The sequence below is a fragment of the Populus euphratica genome, unplaced genomic scaffold (genome assembly GCF_000495115.2).
Source record: "Populus euphratica unplaced genomic scaffold, PopEup_1.0 scaffold73.1, whole genome shotgun sequence".
NCBI classification, from domain to species: Eukaryota; Viridiplantae; Streptophyta; class Magnoliopsida; order Malpighiales; family Salicaceae; genus Populus; species Populus euphratica.
In genome coordinates this window covers 1132499-1152974 of record NW_011499895.1, presented here as the reverse complement: position 1 = coordinate 1152974, position 20476 = coordinate 1132499, and the positions used below count along the sequence as shown (strand labels likewise).

At 35.6% G+C, this 20476-nt stretch overlaps 1 protein-coding gene across 1 annotated transcript; it reads left to right on the top strand.

The window, feature by feature from the left end:
• The first annotated feature begins 383 nt into the window (after positions 1 to 383).
• Positions 384 to 20450, top strand: DCL4 (dicer-like 4). The gene is made up of 25 exons (XM_011035175.1): positions 384 to 905; positions 1646 to 1823; positions 2960 to 3070; positions 3459 to 3599; positions 3718 to 3790; positions 5550 to 5614; positions 6619 to 6762; positions 6851 to 6988; positions 7680 to 7818; positions 9020 to 9116; positions 9512 to 9704; positions 10933 to 11093; positions 11194 to 11400; positions 11501 to 11760; positions 11853 to 12127; positions 12200 to 12633; positions 12970 to 13070; positions 13641 to 13846; positions 14000 to 14209; positions 14667 to 15128; positions 15289 to 15561; positions 17396 to 17722; positions 18768 to 19071; positions 19144 to 19258; positions 19829 to 20450. The coding sequence occupies exons 1-25, from the start codon at positions 775 to 777 to the stop codon at positions 19977 to 19979; spliced, it is 4896 nt and encodes a 1631-aa protein (XP_011033477.1). The 5' UTR covers positions 384 to 774; the 3' UTR covers positions 19980 to 20450.
• The last annotated feature ends 26 nt before the right edge of the window (positions 20451 to 20476 follow it).

The following is a 20476-nucleotide window of genomic DNA, read 5'->3' as shown; positions in this document are numbered from 1 at the left end:
TGAGCGCGAATCGAAACGTCAGCACACGAATGGAAAAACGTTGTCTTCTACTACGGACAAACTGCCTCCGATCTTTACTTGTTTTGTTAACCACATCGACATGCATGTCATGTTATCACGCTTTAAGACCACCAACGGATCTCCGAGAACCCTCCCCTGATGTAATTGTTCGATCAAGGCGCCGCCTGGAGACGACAAAAATTTAATTTTTTTTATTAAAAATTAAGGACAAAAATTTAATTTTTTTTTATTAAAAATTAATATTTATATATATTTTGGATATTTTGATTTTACAAATAATTTTTTCAAAATTTTAATAAAAAATACTTTAAAAAACAATTACAAGAATACACAAAATAATTCGACATACGAAGTGCACTCCTCAATCAATCTACCAAAGGACAGACCTTTGGGAAATTGACCAAGTAATTCCATACTTTATTTTATACAGATTTCTTTCCGGCAATTTCTTCTCCGCCCCACTACACATTTTCGCCCTTCTTTCGCATAAAGTCAATTTTTTTGAAAATATTTCCCCGAGTGCTTTCTGAGCTCTTGCTTGCCTTCAACCCGCAGCAAGTACATCATAAATTCTTTCCTTCTCCCACTACCTCTCACAAAAGCAGAGAATCTCTCTCCCTCTCTCTTTCTCCGTCCCCGTGGAAAGAACGATGGCGCAGAAACATTAGTCTGGTTATAGAAAACAAGAGAGAGATACAGAAAGAGACAGAAACTCACAATTCACACGGTGCCACCGAGTACACTCATCCAGCCATGTCTGGCGGTCATGTTACTGGTGAACATAGTTCTCTCTCCGTTGGCGGTACAAATGCTCGTGTGGTGTCGTCTTCGATTGTTGGTGGACTTCAGAAGACTGAGAAAGACCCAAGAAAAATGGCAAGAAAGTAATGTCATTTAATTTTGTTTTTCTTTTCTTTATTTGTTTTTGTTGGTGGGTTTTGGTTGTCCTGTTGTTTCTTTTCTTTTTCTTCCGTTTTCTTGGCGTGTTTCTTGTTGGGTTTTGTAAGTTCTTGTGTTTCAAGTGATCAGAGTTGGTTATTCTCTTGTTTGGTTGTTGAGAAAATGGACGACAACGAAAGATGACTTCTTTTTCTTTAAGAGAATTGGTTCTTTTTGGCTATTTCATTGAATTATTCGGGTCATGGTTTTTTGGCTAAATTTTTGTGTTTGAAGTGGTCAAAGCTCGTTACTTTCTGTTTGGCTGGTGAGAAAATGGAGAAAAAAAAAGGATGGGTTCTTCTTCTTCTTTTTTTAACGTATTTGGCTTTTGTTGGATACCAAATGGTTACGTTGGATCAATATTTTGTTAATTGTGTGCGTGAGTGAAGTAACGATCGAGATGGTGCTTTTTTTTTTCCTTTTCTTTTAAAAAATAAAATAAAAGGGCGCAACGATCGAGATGGTGCTTTTTTTTTTTTCTTTTAAAAAATAAAATAAAAGGGCTAGAAAGTAGAAACTGAAAAGTTAATTGAGAGAAGCCCATTCTGTGGTTTGATGATCTTATGTAGACCTTGTTTGCTAATCCTTTTGAATCTCTATAAAGGGGGGTTTTGCATTTTCAGTTGCAAATTCGGCTAATTTTCCTTTTTTTCCCTTCTTGTATTTTGGTTTTTGGAACTTTCAGGTATCAGTTGGAATTATGCAAGAAAGCTCTGGAAGAGAATATAATTGTGTATTTGGGGACAGGTTGTGGCAAGACTCACATTGCTGTCCTGCTTATATACGAAATGGGTCACTTGATAAGGCAACCTCAGAAGAGTGCTTGTGTCTTTCTTGCACCCACTGTTGCCCTTGTTCATCAGGTGAGGTTCTCTTGTCTAATGTACTTTTTCCTTGATTTACTCTTTGATTTTTGGATGATGTATGCTTTCAAGATAAATGTTGCAGCTTATATGTTATCAACTGGTATGCTATGCAGTATTCAGTGGCAATGTGTCTTGGAACTGGGATTAGGCTACTTTTGGGAGCACGGGCGTTGGTGCAACTGCAACTGCAGCCGCACCCGCTTTCCCAAACAGGCACTTAGTGGCAAAGAGGCAGGGTTGGGGCTGAGTGGTTCTATGGTTTGAATCTTGTTTTAGGAGAGTAATAAATGAAAAATGAAAGTGAAAAAGTGCAGGCTTAGTGCTTGTGTCTCATGGTCTTTTATTTGTATCACTAACATAGTCTTTCATCCTGTAGTCCAGTTCTTCAATGGATCTAGCTCTCGTTCAAGCGAGCTTACAAGTAGATGAATTGAATCCGAACCAGGCAGTCACTATTTTATATTGTACCAAACCAATACCAGACTAACTCAAGAGCTGATACCTTCATAAAGTACATGTGTCAATGAAAAAAGACATTGTGGGTTGCTTGTTATCACTTACAATGAAGCACAAAGCCTTGTTTACTGGATTTTACCTTTTCAGAAGCAGCTCTGAGGCAGGGCTTATCAAGAACATCAGTGAAAAAGAAAACTTCTATAATTGCCTCATTGAAGCCCTGAAGCTGTATTGAGCCATATATTAAATTAGTTAGATGATCCTTGATAACTAGATGATCTATACTGTTAGCCTGGTTTCTTTCTTTCCATGTTACACTAAAAAATGCATTTTCTAACTGTGCGTCATTCACTATGGTTATAATGCCTCCAAAATGATTATTCCATGTCCCAGCATTTGTTAAGACTTTCTATAGTAATGTGATCTGTTTTCATATGAATCTATACCACCCTAGTCTTTCAGTTCTCAGGTAAAAAACCTCTTAGTCCTGACAGTGCCAGTTCTTAGATACAATTCAATTTATGTAAAAGGAATAGCTATGTGAGCATATTCATGCAAATTTTTTGTTCTCTTTTTTTTATGGTGAATTTTGCAACTCTGTTTGATATATCAATGCCAAGGCTAAACATTCTCAGCCTACAGACTGGTTTTGAATTGAATGGATATTGTTTCTGCAGCAAGCCAAGGTTATAGAGGACTCTACTGATTTCAAGGTTGGGATCTATTGCGGAAACACCAATCGATTGAAGACCCACTCTAGCTGGGAGAAAGAGATTGAACAATATGAGGTAGTTTTACTAGTTAATTAATTTCATTACTAAGTTTATTCATTTATTTCAGACCCAAACTTTCTTGCTCCTTATATTTAATCTTCAATTTACCTTCGACAAGCATGTTGCTTTCTATGAGATCAGATTTCTATAAACAACTAGAGTACTCTGAAGGAGACAACTCTGATTTGCCCTAAATAAATTTAATGCGCTTCATTGGCATTTGCTAAATTTTGATTTCTCTTATCTCAAGTGAGAAAAGATGCAAACCATTTATATCTATTGTTTTACTTTTTCAGCCACTTTGAAAAGATGTAACTCTTTTCTTTGAATTTAAGTAGCAGTTTCTGATAGCTCAGTATCATCCAGGGATAATAGTTTTTTTTTTCCTGACTGATCTATGCAGGTTCTTGTCATGACACCTCAGATACTACTGTATAACTTAAGTCACAGCTTCATCAAGATGGACTTAATTGCCCTTTTGATATTTGACGAGTGTCATCATGCTCAAGTCAAAAGCAGTCATCCTTATGCACAAATCATGAAAGTAAGGGCTACATGAATTTGTGTTTGTACGTGTGAACACAGACACAGAGGCATGTGCATGTAAATATATGTCCTTTTGTTATTGGTTTGTTTAACTTGGTATCTTAATGATTGTATAGGTCTTCTACAAAACTAATGATGGAAAACTTCCCCGTATCTTTGGCATGACTGCATCTCCAGTTGTGGGGAAAGGTACTGCATTCCTGCATTTTGTATCAAGGTGTCTGGTTTCTTTTTCACATCAAAGTGTTGAGAATATTTAAATGCGTATATTGTGGGGATATGAATCTTATCCTGGTTACTGTATAACTGATGTAAATTTTCAGCTCAGAAAAGTAAAAGGAAAATGCTGATTTTACTTTGTTTGGTTGCAACATTTTATTTTTCTTAATTGAATACAGGGGTTCTATGTGCAGGTCTCCCTTGTAAAAAGATTGAGTGACATACAAATATTTTTTTCTTCTATTTCAATTTAACACTAAAGTAAAAAGACAAGTGTTTTTGCATATTTATTTGTTGGAACAGTTTAAAATACAAAGATAGAAAGATAGAAGGAAAAACAGAAAGGATTAGACTCCTTGGCAATTGAGAAGTGTGGAACACACATATGCCAAATATCCCTTTGATAACAGAGTAAATCTTTCCCAATAAATATTGAGACAAACATGGGTTATGGATGCAACCATATGCAAATGGTGGTTCCCACATCCTTTTGCAGATATTAGTCGTTAAATATTTTCTTCTCAAATAGCCTAGATATAGGGAAACACTCTTCCCTTGAAATCTTACTCCATCACCTCATGTTCTTAGTAAGATTCTGCAGATGAAGAAAAGGAGAGTGATTGGACATATAGAAGGTTGATGCGTTTGAATTACCACACCTAATGTGCACTCAATGTATCATTTAGTATTTTTTTATCCTTTTTTTCATTTTTATCCTACATATTTTTCTAGCAGAGAATTTATGCTGATATTGCTTTTGCATCTATTGTGTTCGCTTTTGTCTTGACCATCCATGTGATAACTATGCATTGGGACTTAAATGCACTTGGTAGTCTGGAATGATTTTTCAGTTCTTGTCTTACTTTCTCTGATGACTGTAGTTCAATCCAATAAATGTAATCTGCCAAATCAAGTCCAAATACAATGTGCATTAATTATATTCGTGGCAGATCAAATATTTCAGAATGTGTAATGCTAATCCTACTGAAAGATATTTAGTGATATCACTTCTGGAAAAAAATTGAACCACGGGATTTATGAGATCTACTCATTCAATGTGCAAGATCATTTGGATGAGACACTGGAAAGAATATTTGGTAAAATTAGCTTTACTCTATCATCACAGTTACTAAAGCAAGAGTTATATCAATTTTAAAGAAAATGTAATTACATCTTTGTGCATGTGAGCATGCAATAAATGTAAATACACATGTATAAATTTCAGTGGTGTGAATTTTAGCACCTTTTGTTTTTTTGTTAGAATTTTCCTAGTTGGAGTGTACCTTTAGTTTCTCATGTGGGAAACATATTTATGAAGTGGGATGTTACCTGTGCCATGGTTTCAAATACTTGCTCTAAAATTTCCTGAGCTGGACCTGAGAGTTGGGTCAGTTATAGTCTTCATTAGAATTTGAGTTTCATAGGAGGGGATCTATATGCCCCATTGCGTGGCTTGATGTCAAGGATAGAAGAAAAAAACAAGGCTGAAAAAGACTTGTCAGGAATTCAAAATTCTAGTGCAAAGTGTTTGACTAGCAAACTACTTTACAATCTCAAAGTTTCTTTCTACTCTTCTTAGCACTTTTATGCTCAGATCCTTTCCTTGCTCTCAAAAATACTCGTATTCTATTGTTTCACAATTTGCCTTTTGCTGTGTGGTTCAGGTATTTGATATTAGCCTCCTTCAACTTGTTGGTTTCTAAATTCTTGTGTATGTGTTATCTTCCAGGTGCTTCTAGTCGAGAAAATTTACCAAGAAGCATCAATAGTCTTGAAAATTTACTTGATGCTAAGGTAGGCGATGAAAACTGCCAACTTTAAAATTATTTGGATAAGATATGTGTAGTGCTTGTTTTTTCCTTCTCTTCAAAATAGTCATTTTCAAAGGCCTGTTAACTATATATACTCTTTTAAAGATGAGCTCTGGCCTTGTGCGGAATATCCATGCCTTGTATGTGGTAGATGTGTGTGCTTTAAACTGCATGGTAGTTTTCAGTCTGGGCTTCTGCTGGGAGATATGTTATCAGAGATTGCATTTAGTTATAAAATATTATACTGCAAGATATTCTGTTATTTCACCAGTGTTTTGCCACTGTATTAAGTGCATGAGCAGTTCTGTTTCCAGTCATATTCAGTCGTTATTAGAGAGAGTTTTATTCTGCTTCTGATTCTTTCCTACTGTAACATTACAATGTAATTCAGAAAATAAAAGATGGAAAGCATTTATGGCTCATCAATCTGTTGTAAATTCTGTTGGAAGTTGCAGTCTCCTCGTTAAAAGAAAAATAAAGTTCATGTTTAAACTTTTTTCTTCCTCGTTTTGGTCCTGTGCTGCTTAGAGAGTGATTCAGGGAATGCATGCATAGGCACTTCCCTAGTTAAGCTTACATAGGTCAACTTTTTTCTGATATCTGAGCTTAAAATAGGTTGATTTGCAACTTTCAAAAGTTCATTTTGAATTTGTTGAATTTTGATGACTTCATTGAAAGTTCTTAAAGTTGCAGAGCATATGGCTTGTTAACCTTTTAACTATTAATAAAAGAATATACTTTTTGAAAGTAAAGCTTGGTCCTAAATCCTAAAGCTCTTCATATATGACACCCTGGGTTATCAGATGTGCTGAGTTCACAAACTATATAAAATGGATAAAGTATTGAGTAGGAAATATTTGATCCAAATTTTGTGTACTAGTCTGTGCCAAAGTTTGTTTTGATGGTGGCTGGTTGTTTTGTGGTACTGACCTTGGTGTTCCACATTATCTATAGTTGACATCACTGTGTTTCACTGCCATTTTGCAGGTGTATTCAGTTGAAGACAAGGAAGAGTTGGAACGCTTTGTAGCATCTCCTGTAATTAGAGTATATCTGTATGGTCCTGTTGCAAATGGCACTTCTAGCTCCTATGAGGCTTACTATAATATACTTGAGGGGGTCAAGCGCCAGGTGTGTTTTAGGTAACTGTGTTTTTGTCAATTATAAATTTGTTTCACCCTGAAGTGAATTGCTTGCTATTTCTTTGTGATAAGAACAGTGCATAGTGGAAATTGGCAAGAAAACAGATGGAAACCAAAGTCTTGAAAGTCTTCGAAGCACAAAAAGAATGCTTATCAGAATGCATGAAAATATCATATTTTGTTTGGAAAATCTTGGCCTTTGGGGAGCTTTGCAGGTATGTTCACGTAACATTCAACCAATAATTTTCCTTTCAAAGTTTAGCTTGCTCTAGTCCTTTACTTCTTTTCCCTGCATGCTAATCTATATTTGTTCTATTGAGATGTTCTGTAGTTTGGTTTCGGCATGAATTTGTTATTCAATTCTGTAACATCCAAGCTCAGCATTTATACAGCTATGATCTTTTGAACATTTGATATGGAATTTCCTATTTGAAATAGTTGCCTACATATAGGAATGCAAATTTTTTGAAATACAGATAACAGCAACAAATTGCAATGAAGCATAATCCTTATACATTTGCATGCGAACACAGTGATTAATCTGGTTATGAAAGAGGGGTGGATTTGATGATCAGTTTTTTAAAGGGAGTTGAGAATGTAATTTTTGGGAGATTGTTGCTGTTGGTATTTGAGGTGGGACAAGCAAAGGATGTAGAACTAAAATCTTTTTTGTCTGGACATATTTTTGAAATGAAACATTTATAATCATTGAAAAGTGAGGTATTTACTTACCAAGACGTAGCAACTGATTGGTGATTTGGGGGTGTAGGAGAACTATCATTGTTGGGATAATTATTTCATCAATCTGCTGTAACTTGTTTGTGTTAAGTAGATTTTCGCTTGCTGATCTTCAATGGGAAGTACTTGATAAGTTTTAATTTACCCCCCCCCCCATTTTTTCTGAAGGCTTGTCATATTCTTTTGAGTGGTGATCACTCTGAGTGGAATGCATTGATCGAAGCAGAAGGGAATACTAGCGATGTCTCCGTGTGTGATAGATACCTAAATCAAGCTGCAAATGTCTTTGCCGCTGATTGTACAAGAGGTATTTTGATGTTTGATTATTTTTAACTGCTTCCATTAATGTCTTCTACCCATGATGATCATATCATGATCATATCATGATCATACATAGGAGTCTAACTGCTTCAAGTTTACAGTGGATGGCCAATCATTAATGGTCCTACCCTAGAGTTTGAGGCCTTGAAGTGACATCATAAGTATTTCATATTTTGTTTTCTTCCATTGTTATCTGTAACATATTTCTAGATAATAATAGTCAAATTTGAGATTTTGCTCAAATAAATAAAAATGAAAATTAGAGTACGGCTCAGTATCCTAATGCATGTTTTCCTTTCTGTTTTGATATGGCATATAATTATTGTTTATTTGAAAAATCAATGTTCTGTTATTTCCCTTGGATTTGTTGCTTTATTATATCTGGCCTTAATTATTGTTTAGTTTAAGTGCGGGTTTCCTCAAAATGGACAAGCACATTGGGGCTGAGAACTATTGTTTATGGAAACAAATGCATAGCCAGAAATAAAAACAATTTGTTAACTAGGTACATGTTGGGAAGTTTCATGTTTTCAATATATCAATTGATAATCGATTGCTTTTTCCACAAAGATGCTCTCTAATTTAGTATGGTCCTGGTTTGTAGGCATAACAACTTGAGCAATGATAATTTTCTTTACTGTGTATTAGTCTTAAATGCATAAAATTAGCACCTCCGTGATTTGTCCAAGGTGGTAAGATTAGCAGTTCCAGTTGGAACTTGGATCAGGCAGTTCAAAATGGCATTGTATGTAAATGAGCATAGTGGTAACTGCATTGATATCACTAAAGCTAGAAGGCCCAAAACATAAAGAAGCTGAATCATGGATGAAGTAGAGAACTATTAAAGCTATCTTCCTCCTGCAATGTACTTCTTTCTCATGGTATTCTAATAAATATCTTTTTCTATCTATAGGGAAAAAAAGGGAACAGTATGTGTAAAAACTGAGCCGAACTAGAAACACTTTCTGGTCCCAGCTTTCAAACTTGGCTATGCACTCCATCCTAGTTTTGTAGTATTGGAAATATATAACCCTATTTTGTGCTTCTAATCATGCATGGTTATTCCCACTTATTTGAAATTTTGAATTGAAAATCTGTTATGATTGGTGTTCAAATGAATTAAGTATGAAATTCAACGGCTACTTTTGTTGCATTTTATCAGCATCTTGTTTCTTCTGTTCTTGTAGATGGTGTCACATCCAATGTATCACAGGTGGAGGTTTTAAAGGAGCCATTTTTCTCAAGAAAGCTTTTATGCCTAATTGAAATTCTTTCCAACTTCAGGTTGGTAATTATGTGCTGGTCCTTTTCAAAATGACATGTACGTGTTATACTTGAATAATATGCGGATAACAGCTTTTGACCTATATATATCCTTTGATTAATTTGAAGGGTAATTTGCAATAACAATTTCCCCAGGTTCTCTCTCTTTTTCTTGTTACTATGATTCCAGCAGCAAAAACTAAAATGATTATGGACCATAATCAAACCAAAAGGTTTTGATGATGGCAAGACTCTTATCTGATTTTGTTTCATTTGTTATTTGTCTGTGTTTGAATGGAACTCAACTAAGCTTTCCTCTTGGTGTTTCATGGAAGTTATTGACCTGTTGTACGTTAGTCGATCAGCAATCAATACAAATGACCAGGTTTTTGAAAGATATTCATTTCCCTTTTCAGGTTACAACCAGATATGAAGTGTATAGTTTTTGTCAATAGGATTGTTACTGCAAGATCACTATCACACATCCTACAAAATCTGAAGTTTTTAACATCTTGGAAGTGTGATTTTCTTGTTGGGGTTCACTCTGGACTGAAGAGTATGTCACGAAAGACAATGAATGTCATTCTTGAGAGTTTCCGGACTGGAAAGGTACTGCTTTATTGCCTGTAATGTTTCAGCCTTGGTCATTTCTGTTGTCATCTTACATATTAGCTGATGGGGTTGACTGGGCACTAAAAAAGAAAATTACTTCTGTTTTGTGTGAAACCATACAATATGCTCTACGAGTCTTTGACATCATCCTATGAGGTTACTTCTTGAGTGAAAAGTTACATTGTGAACTTATTCAAGGAGTGTCAGTAGTTGAATTGTGTGCAGATGGTCACCTGGGATGGTTTGACCATGTCTTGTGCAGACTTTTATGGATGCATCAGCAAGGAAGAGTGCCTTGATGGAAATGTGGGATTGAGGAAGGGGAGTGTTCGATTGAAAGTAATGTGGACTGAATTGGTAGAAGTTAATTTAGCATCACAAGGTAAGAAAGTTTGGCTCCAAATTAAACTGATCAAAAGAAAAGGATCCATGTAAGAAATCTCTACTAGTTTGGTATTGAGGCTTAGCTGAGTTGATCACTATACATTTTTTTTATGAAAGGATTAGGATCCTTCTTGAAGTACTAATTAACTCATTGGGAATTGAAAAAAAAAATCTGCTGGCCGCCTAAATATTTTGAGTTAAGCTTTTGTGGCATTGAAACTCCTAGATTTTAGGTTTTTGATTGTTAGCAGGAAATCAGATCACAATGAGAGTAGTAGAGCTATTGATCTCTTTTGTCTTGCAATAAAGAAACAGGAATAAGAGGGAAACAGAACAGAGTATGCTAACCTATCGAGTACAAAAGCAAGTAGCAAAGTGTTGGATATGCTGTGGTCAGTTGAGTTTTACTGTCGTCAGCCCACTACTCAGATTTGAATCTCTTGAGAACGTGCTTTGTCATTATGCCATAATGTGGTAATAATGCCTACACAGAAAGCTGACTTGAGAAATCATGAAAGAAAAAAGGAAAAACATCTAGGAAGCAATTCTTTTAGGATGCACCCCCGGGTCCAGTTGATTAGAGGTACCTACCAGGAATAGTATACTGGATAGCCATGTAGCATAACTGTTCACATTTTGAATAGATTTGGTGTGGAATATCTATCTGATTAGAGTTGTGGTATGTGTTAATGCAACATCTATCTGATTAGAGTTGTGGTATGTGTTAATGCAACATCTATCTGATTAGAGTTGTGGTATGCGTTAATGCTGTCCCCCAACCAACCCCCCCCAAATACTCTTAGACTGGTTATTAATTCTCATGGCTTTGGTGGTTTGGCAGTTGAACTTACTGCTTGCAACTAAAGTTGGTGAAGAAGGACTTGATATTCAGACATGCTGTCTTGTGATTCGATTTGATCTTCCAGAAACTGTTGCCAGCTTTATACAATCAAGGGGTCGTGCACGAATGCCTCAATCTGAATATGCTTTTTTGGTGGACAGGTGCTCTTCTAAAGCATAGTGTGTATATAATATAAGCTCTTCCTTGTGCTGTTTTAGTTTTACTTTATTTTTTTGTAGAATAATTTTCTTAGTAATGCAGTGGAAACCAAAAGGAGAGAGATTTGATAGAGAAATTTAAAATAGATGAAGCTCGGATGAATATTGAAATATGTGACCGTACATCAAGGGAGACATTTGATAGTATTGAGGAAAAAATATATAAAGTTCATGCAACTGGCGCTTCCATAACTTCTGGATTAAGCATCTCATTACTGCAGCACTATTGTTCAAAACTCCCACATGACGAGTATGCTCTTGTTCAAAATTGTGATTTGACTATATTTTGTTGAAATATTTCCAGCTGTTCCAACAAATATTTAGTGAGATCATTGATACTTCTTTTGCAGGTATTTCGACCCCAAGCCAAAATTCTTTTATTTTGATGATTCTGAAGGAACTGTTTGCCACATAATCTTACCCTCCAATGCTCCCATACACAATGTAGTCGGGACACCTCAATCATCAATAGAAGTTGCTAAAAAAGATGCTTGTCTGAAAGCCATTGAACAATTGCATAAACTGGGTGCATTGAGTGAGTTTCTTTTGCCACAACAAGAAGACACAAATGAGTTGGAGTCAGTGTCTTCTGATTCAGATATCTGTGAAGGTTGAATCTAACAACTCACTTAAAAATTCTTTTTCTTCATTTGCGATTTATTCTCAGTTTGTTGGATCGATAATGTTTTTGTTTGTTGGCAGACAAGGATTCACGAGGAGAACTACACGAGATGCTAGTTCCTGCTATTCTGAAGGAATCGTGGACTGAATTGGAGAAGCCTATCCACCTTAACTCTTACTATATTGAATTTTGTCCTGTTCCTGAAGACAGGATCTATAAGCAGTTTGGTCTTTTTCTGAAGGCACCACTCCCACTCGAGGCTGATAAAATGAGTCTTGAACTTCACCTGGCTCGAGGTAGATCTGTGATGACAAAGCTTGTCCCATCAGGACTTTCAAAATTCAGTACAGATGAGGTAAACCACAGTTTTGCTACTAAATGTCATGCTTAACATTGTTCCATCTATTTACTGGCTGTATATATACAGATCACATATGCAACAAACTTTCAAGAGTTGTTTCTCAAGGCCATTCTCGATCGATCAGAATTTGTTCATGAATATGTTCCCTTGGGAAAGGATGCATTATCTAAATCATGCCCAACCTTCTACCTATTGCTTCCTGTTATTTTTCATGTCTCTGAAAGGAGAGTGACTGTAGAGTGGGAGATTATCAGACGATGTTTATCATCTCCTGTTTTCAAGAATCCAGCCAATGCTGTGGACAAGGGAATTCTTCCTTCAAGTGATTGCATGCAACTTGCTAATGGCTGCAGTAGTATCCGTGATGTTGAGAATAGTTTAGTGTACACTCCACACCAGAAAAAATTTTACTTCATTACTAACGTTGTTCCTGAAAAGAATGGTGACAGTCCATGCAAAGGTTCAAACACTCTGAGTCATAAGGATCACTTAAAAACAACGTATGTGGCTTGGTTTATTAAATATCACCACATATGTTTAAATCATTATAGCTTCCTCCTGAAATATTTTGTTTTATATTGTCTTTACTTTCTTATTATGCCAAGGATAGTTTCTGCATCAATGTCAGGGAAAATTGATGAAACTTTAAACTAAAAATTCCCTGGTAGTAGGTTTGGCATTCATCTTAGATATCCAGCACAACCTCTTTCATTATAGTTTCCTCCTGAAACATTATGTGTTATATTGTCCTTATTTCTTCTTATGCCAAGGATAGTTTCAGCATCAATGTCAGGGAAATTTGATGAAAATTTAAACTAAAAACTCCCTGTTTTTAGGTTTGGCATTCATCTTAGATATCCAAAACAACCTCTTTTGCGTGCAAAACAACTCTTTTGTTTGCACAACTTGCTATGCAACCGAAAGAAAGGGGATTCAGGTAATCTTTCACTTCTATTTTTCTCCTTTTGTTTTTCATTTTTGTTATGCATGTTGCCTGAAGGTGTATGGAATCTGCAATTATCTATTCACTTGGAGCAATTATGCAGAGAAGAAACTTCAAGATTTTTTTCTTTTTTGGTTCCAACTTCTAATTTCATTGACCCGGTTAATGGAAAAGGGACCAAAAAATCTCTTTCATGAGAAAACACAATAAGTTTGACTGTGCACTAAATTTGAAGTTGTAATATTGGCCTCTTTCATATCTAGCCTGAACATTATAGTTGAGATAGGGGTTATCTGCCTGTCTGGTGCATTCGAAATGACAGGTGGCCATCTTACTGCTTTGGTTAGGGCTTCTGAAATTAGTGGAATAGAGTTAAACTATGATGCATCCGAATTGAGAAGGGAACTAGCATCCACTATTTTTGTTTCCTGTCTTTCATTGATCTCTCCTCCTCTGGATACTCTGTCAAATTTATTTACTGATATTTACTTCTGTGCGCGTGCTTTTTTTTGTGTGTGTGTGATTGTTTGTTTTTTCTTGTAAATTAGTTTTTGTCTAAAACAGAATTGCAAGAACTGGATGAGCACTTTGTTGATTTGGCTCCCGAGCTTTGTGAGTTGAAGATAATAGGATTCTCTAAAGACATTGGGAGTTCTATTTCTCTACTTCCATCAGTTATGCACCGCTTGGAAAACTTGCTTGTAGCCATTGAATTGAAATGCATATTATCTGCTTCGTTCTCTGAAGGAGATAAAGTTACCGCCCATAGAGTAAGAGCTCTCCCTGCATAAAATAATTTGAGTACTGGTCTTGAGAAGCAGTTGCTTATCTTGTTTTACATTGGGTTTCTACTGGCAATTTGCTAAGTTATCCACATATAGGTGAACTGCCTTTGCCACTAACATCTGCTACTTAATTTATAGGTTTTAGAAGCTCTCACCACAGAGAAGTGTCAGGAGCGTCTTTCTCTTGAAAGACTTGAAACACTTGGTGATGCTTTCCTCAAATTTGCTGTTGGTCGGCATTTTTTTCTTTTGCATGATACCCTTGATGAAGGGGAGCTAACTAGGAAACGATCAAATGCTGTTAAGAATTCCAATTTATTCAAGCTAGCAAGTAGGAACAATTTACAGGTATGATATTATTTTTGAAAATTATCTGTATAATTAGTCATCTATAGTCTTTAATCTATCAAATAGTTATCTTTGTTTTTTTGATACTTGACATCACCTAAAAAATTGCAAAAAATGAGTTCTCATATCTAGCATTTATAAGTTGTTGGATTGTTCTCCAAAAAGGCTTAAAGGGTAAAATTTGATGTTAACTAATGAAAACTGCGGGCAAGTGACAATCCTAGACAGTCATACTGGAAAGGAGTCTTGTTTGCTTTTTTTCGTCTCTCTTCCATGTGTTTAATGTGTCGGCCACCGCTCTTTATGTTGAAATGTTAGGAAAATACATTTCCTTAGACTAACAGTACATATTCATTATGGCCACACAAAACAATTTCTGCAAAGAAATCATGCTCTGATATTGAATAGTTTTTTCTTTTGTTTCAACATCTAAGTGATATGTTTCAGCCCTTTTTAGGTATTTATTCGTGATCAACCATTTGATCCCAACCAATTTTTTGCTTTGGGTCGTCCTTGCCCTAGAATTTGCACCAAGGAATCAAGAGGAACTATTCATTCTCAATGTGGAAGCCATGTGACTGGCCAAGCAAAGGGTAGTGAAGTCAGATGCAGCAAAGGTCACCATTGGCTACATAAGAAAACAGTTTCTGATGTGGTTGAAGCTCTCATAGGAGCATTTCTAGTTGACAGTGGCTTTAAAGCCGCAATTGCATTTCTTAGATGGATAGGTATTGAAGTGGATTTTGATGATTCACAAGTTATCAATATTTGCCAAGCAAGCAGGACCTATGCAATGCTTAATCCTTCCATGGACCTTGCTACCCTTGAAAATTTGTTGGGGCATCAGTTCCTGTATAAAGGTCTCCTTCTACAGGCATTTGTACATCCTTCCCACAGGAATGGAGGGGGTTGCTATCAGGTATGAACTCTTATTTTCAATTGAGTAACCAGGTCTTATTTCAATTGAGAAACTGGCTAGAAATGGCCTTCTGTCCTTCACAATTTTTTCCAAACTAACTAATTTGGAGAATTTGGTGTTATGATACTGCAATTTGCTATGACTTTGATGTTTCCACCAGAGATTGGAGTTCCTTGGAGATGCTGTCTTGGATTACTTGATCACTTCATATCTATTTTCAGTCTATCCAAAAATGAAACCAGGTCACTTGACAGATCTGAGATCAGTGTTGGTGAACAACAGGGCCTTTGCCAGTGTAGCTGTTGATCGATCTTTCCATGAATATCTTATCTGCGATTCCGATGCCCTTTCTGCAGCCATAAAAAAATTTGTGGACTTTGTTAGAACACCTAAATCAGAAAGGCGTCTGCTGGAAGGACCAAAATGCCCAAAGGTAAACATCATTAACTTTACGGGGCTAGTGCCCACTCCACTAGTCCACTTTCTAGGGTTTTCCAGTTAAATTATTATGTTTTTTAATCAAATAAGTAAAATTGGGATGTCTGTTACAGGAAGCAAGATGTGCCTTTTAAATACTTTGGCTGTGTTTTTTTTTCACCAGCTTTTGCGTTTGTAGTGAAACCAACGCTGCAAGATGTTTGGTAACAAACCAAACTGCGTTTGTACTGCGGGGTTCACAAAAAAATTGAGTTTGAAACGTAGTTTTACATGTTTTTTTACTTGAGTTTCATAAAACCTTGTTTGTTTTTGCATTTCAAAAATGCTTTTAAAAAAAATTGAATTTTTTTAATTTTTTTCTTTGCTTCAGATTGATATATTTTTGGTGTTTTCAGATCATTTTGATGTGTTGATATAAAAAATAATTTTTAAAAAATAAAAAAATATTATTTTGATATATTTTCAAGTAAAAAAACACTTTGAAAAACAACCGCGACCATACTTCCACTAGACATTTTATATATGTTTTTTGCTACACATAAACTTCAACTATAATTTTTACAAAACACGTATCTAAATCCAATTACCACATCTAACTGCTTTTCTTAAACCACAACCACAAAAACTATCTAAAAAACAAACACATTGTTTTGAAATAAAAAAATCTTGAAAAAATAATTATTTTTATATTTTTTTCAAGTACAATATATTTTTAAAAAGTATTCTACACTAAAATATCAAAAACAAGAATCAAATTAAATGCGATTCCAAATAAGTGTTTTATTATACGACACAAAGCATTTATTTATTCAGAAAATATTAATTTAATGAATTTTTAAATGTTTCTTAATGGTTTATTAAAATCATTCAAAACATATATTTGAAAGTACATAGATTTAATGATTTTAAAAAATAAGAAACATTTTAAAAAAACACATGAAAGGTAATGCCAAATGATGTCTAAATAGATAGACAAATTGAGCAAGCAAAGTTATGATTGTGTATGCATGAATGCATGTTAATGGATATTTGCAAATTAAGAACTGAATTAATATTTGATGAACATGTCATGCATCATCAACAAGATAAGAGGCCTCAGTAACACATCATATGCTGGCAACCTGATGGAACTTCTTCCCTTTGAATATTTTCCCAGTTTTCACTACAGAAAACATTCAAGTCTCCGAATCATGATTGAAAACAGCAATGTAAGAAGACAAAGGAACAAGTTTTTTTAACCTGAGTTCAGGTGAGGTTGGACAGGAAAAAACCTTTGCTTGCCGTCTGACCAATTTGCTTCTCCAAATCCTTGGTTGGGTTTGGAAATCAACTCTTCTAAAAGAATTGTCAAGCATGAATTAAGGTGTCTAGATAAAAGGGACTGAAGATTTTGAGAGCAAGGTCCCAGTGATGGAAAAGGAGTTTCTATGGAACTGCTATGCTTTTGGTTCTTTGGCTTTGCTGCTTTCATATGTGTTTTGTGGTGGTTCTTATAATTGGAAAATGTGTCACATTTTCTTAGAGGGTTGTGCTTTGCTCTTTCATGCTTATCCTCTACTCCACTTTGTGGGACTGGGATCCGATGACAAGATTTTTTTTGTTATTTAAGTTATCATGTAATATACTTATTATGAAATGGTAATTTTGGCAAAACCATTTGAATATTGAGGTTCAATATCCGATGACAAGATTTCTGAAGTTAGGAATATTAGTGGTGCCTAGTGAGAGCAGCTAGAGCTCTGTTAATACTGCATATTTTATTGATATGGATTTTCATTTTACAATTCTAGTGGAGTTCTGAATTTTGTATAATCTTGCTACCAATACAGGTTCTTGGTGATTTGGTAGAGTCTTCTGTGGGTGCCATTCTTCTTGACACGGGATTTGATTTGAACCGCATCTGGAAGATAATGCTATCCTTCTTGGATCCAATCACAAGAGTTTCCAATTTGCAGATAAATCCTGTGAGGGAATTAAAAGAACTTTGCCAGTCTCATAATTGGGACTTTGAGGTTCCAGCATCGAAGAAGGGCAGGACTTTTTCAGTTGATGTGACACTGAGTGGTAAAGATATGAACATATCTGCTTCTGCGAGCAACTCAAATAAAAAAGAGGCTATTAGAATGGCTTCAGAAAAAATATATGCTAGGCTGAAGGTAAAACCTGTATACTTGTGGATCTTTTTTACCTGCTCATCACCTTATGAAATTACTAATTCTTGCTCTGAGATTATCAACTGAATCAGATACTTTAAGTTATAAATTTTTCTTAAAGAACAATTTCCTGGCACCATTTATAGTAAAGTTAAATAATTAATGTAAAATCATGTTTTTCCATCAAAATGCTAACAAAGTAATGTCAGTTCTTCTGACTATTTTTTTAAAGCTGCCAAGAATGTTTAAACTAAAGAACATTTGGAAACTGAGGTGTTGGGAGTGGGAGGAGATATGATGGACAATAGGAAAACTCTTTATTATTATTTTTTTTTTCAAGTCCTGAGCATTCTTTTGTTCAACTGATTGAATGTTTGGAAGCTTTTATGCTATTTAATTATGGAACCCCAAATTAAGAAACCCGTTACTCTTTAAGTCCAACATATATTTAGCAAATTGCTAATTATTGTTGCATGCTCTGTGTGATCCACGTTTTCAACAACAGAGTCCACTTCCAGAATCACTTGTCTGCAAATCCAATTTAAGAAGCAGTGCTTAGCATTGGAATATGCACGTTTGCTGTATAAATGAGCTTTTGTTTTGCATTTGTTTTCTAAATATTGCTTATGAGCATTTAGCATGGTATTACATAAATTTATGACTCCTGTAAAGATGAGAGGCTTCTAGTTAATGATATATGCACTAGGAAAGCTGTTAGAGAGTAATATAAAATCATATTCTGGAGTGTCACCTAACACATGCTTGCTTTGCTTTTGAAGTCACCAGAGATTGAGGAATTGCACCTCAAAATTGCAAGACAATGGTGTAGATCTAAGAAAATTTGATATGTGATTCCTTAAAATAAGAAACAAGTTGGTGCTAAATACATGGACTCGTGCACACATGAATCTATTGCTGCTTTTAATTGAACCATTACTATGCTTCACCTGACACCTATGCCACTATGCACAAAGGGGTTATTTGATCTTCTTAATGTGTCCTCTATCCAACTTCATTTTCTGAAGGTCATATTACCTCTGATATGCAGGATCAAGGCCTCATACCAATGACTAATTCTTTGGAGGAGGTTTTAAGGAATAGCCAGAAGATGGAAGCCAAATTGATAGGATATGATGAGACTCCTATAGATGTAGCTCTTGATGCCCCTGTGTTTGAAAACTCGAAGATACAGGAACCTTTTGACATCAATTGCAGCTATGAAGTGAGAAATTCTTGTCCACCCCGCTTTGAAGCTGTTGATGCTTCGTCTCTATCTCCATTAGATTTCACTGGAAGGCAGCACAGAGAGACTACTGGAGATCTTAGAAGTGACAGAGATGTGCATATCACAGGTTTGCCATGTTTATCATACTTGCAGGATGCCTACAAGTACAGAGATTCTGACATTTGCAATTTTTTTTCAGGTAAAGTAGACCTTGGAACAGCCAGATCTCGTTTGCACGAAATCTGTGCGGCTAACAGTTGGAAACCTCCTTTGTTTGAATGCTGCACTGAAGAAGGACCAAGTCACTTAAAGTCGTAAGTCTGATCTTTCTTTTTTTGGTGAATCTTGACCTATATATCTTGAAAACTGTTTGCACTGAGAACTTTTATGTCATTGAATAATTAGAGTTATAGGTTTAAACTTTAAAGACTGAGTTTTTTTTCTTCGACTTAGTTACTATTAGGTTATATGCATGTCATAAATGAGAATTCGTTGGAGGAGTTTTTCCCCTTTCTGTTGAATCAGACAGTTTGTGCATGACATGAGATGATGGAGGTCAGATTAAATTGCCCATCACGAACAAGTGGTACCCAACATTGGGAAATTCTCGTGGGCTGTTTTTAAGTTCGAAGTAGCATCTCATGGAATGCTCCTTCCCTTGGAATCTCATTCAAATTACATGACCCCCAACCACAGTCTCTTCTTCTCTCCCCTTTCTTTTCCTGCTGTTTCACTGTTTGTTGGCAGCGAAATATATCTATCATGGAAATTCATCAGTCCTGTGTGTCATGTCCCGTAGCTTGCTATTCTTTGTAGAGGCACGACCTCCTTTTTCCTGAATTAATTGGACCTTGTCTTAACATGCTGAATTCATGCATTTGCAGCTTCACTTACAAGGTGGTTGTGGAAATAGAAGAAGCACCAGAAATGAATTTTGAATGTGTTGGGTCTCCTCGGATGAAAAAGAAAGCTGCAGCAGAGGATGCAGCAGAAGGGGCACTCTGGTACTTGAAACATCAACGCTACTTGTCTTGAAATGAAATGACTTAAAGATTGAATTTAACCTCAAGGTTAAGAGTGATCTTTCCCGAAGAGACCATTTCCATGGTTGCCGAGGAGATCAATACAGGAAACTGACAGAGATGCAATATATGATGTACATAGAATCTGGAAGTGCAGAGGGTAGAATAATGCTGCTACCTTGACTGATCCAGTGGAGTTTGGTCAGCCATTCCTAGTGGATAATGTAAAAACCAGTAGGGTTTCTACAAGGCGATGTATTGTGTATTCACGTGTTAACCAAACCACAGAAAAGGGATGCCATGTCCTCCCCCTCCATAGATTTATAATTCCATGCAAAAGAAAACATCTATGCATGATCCTCAATGTAATACATTTTATGATTTAAATATTATGGGCAAGTAATCTTGTGCTGAATGTATCGAAGCTTAAAACATACTGAAATGCACTTTATTCTTTATTTAAATATAGAAAATAATTTTTTTATTCTCCTTTTCCTTTAGTAATTTTCT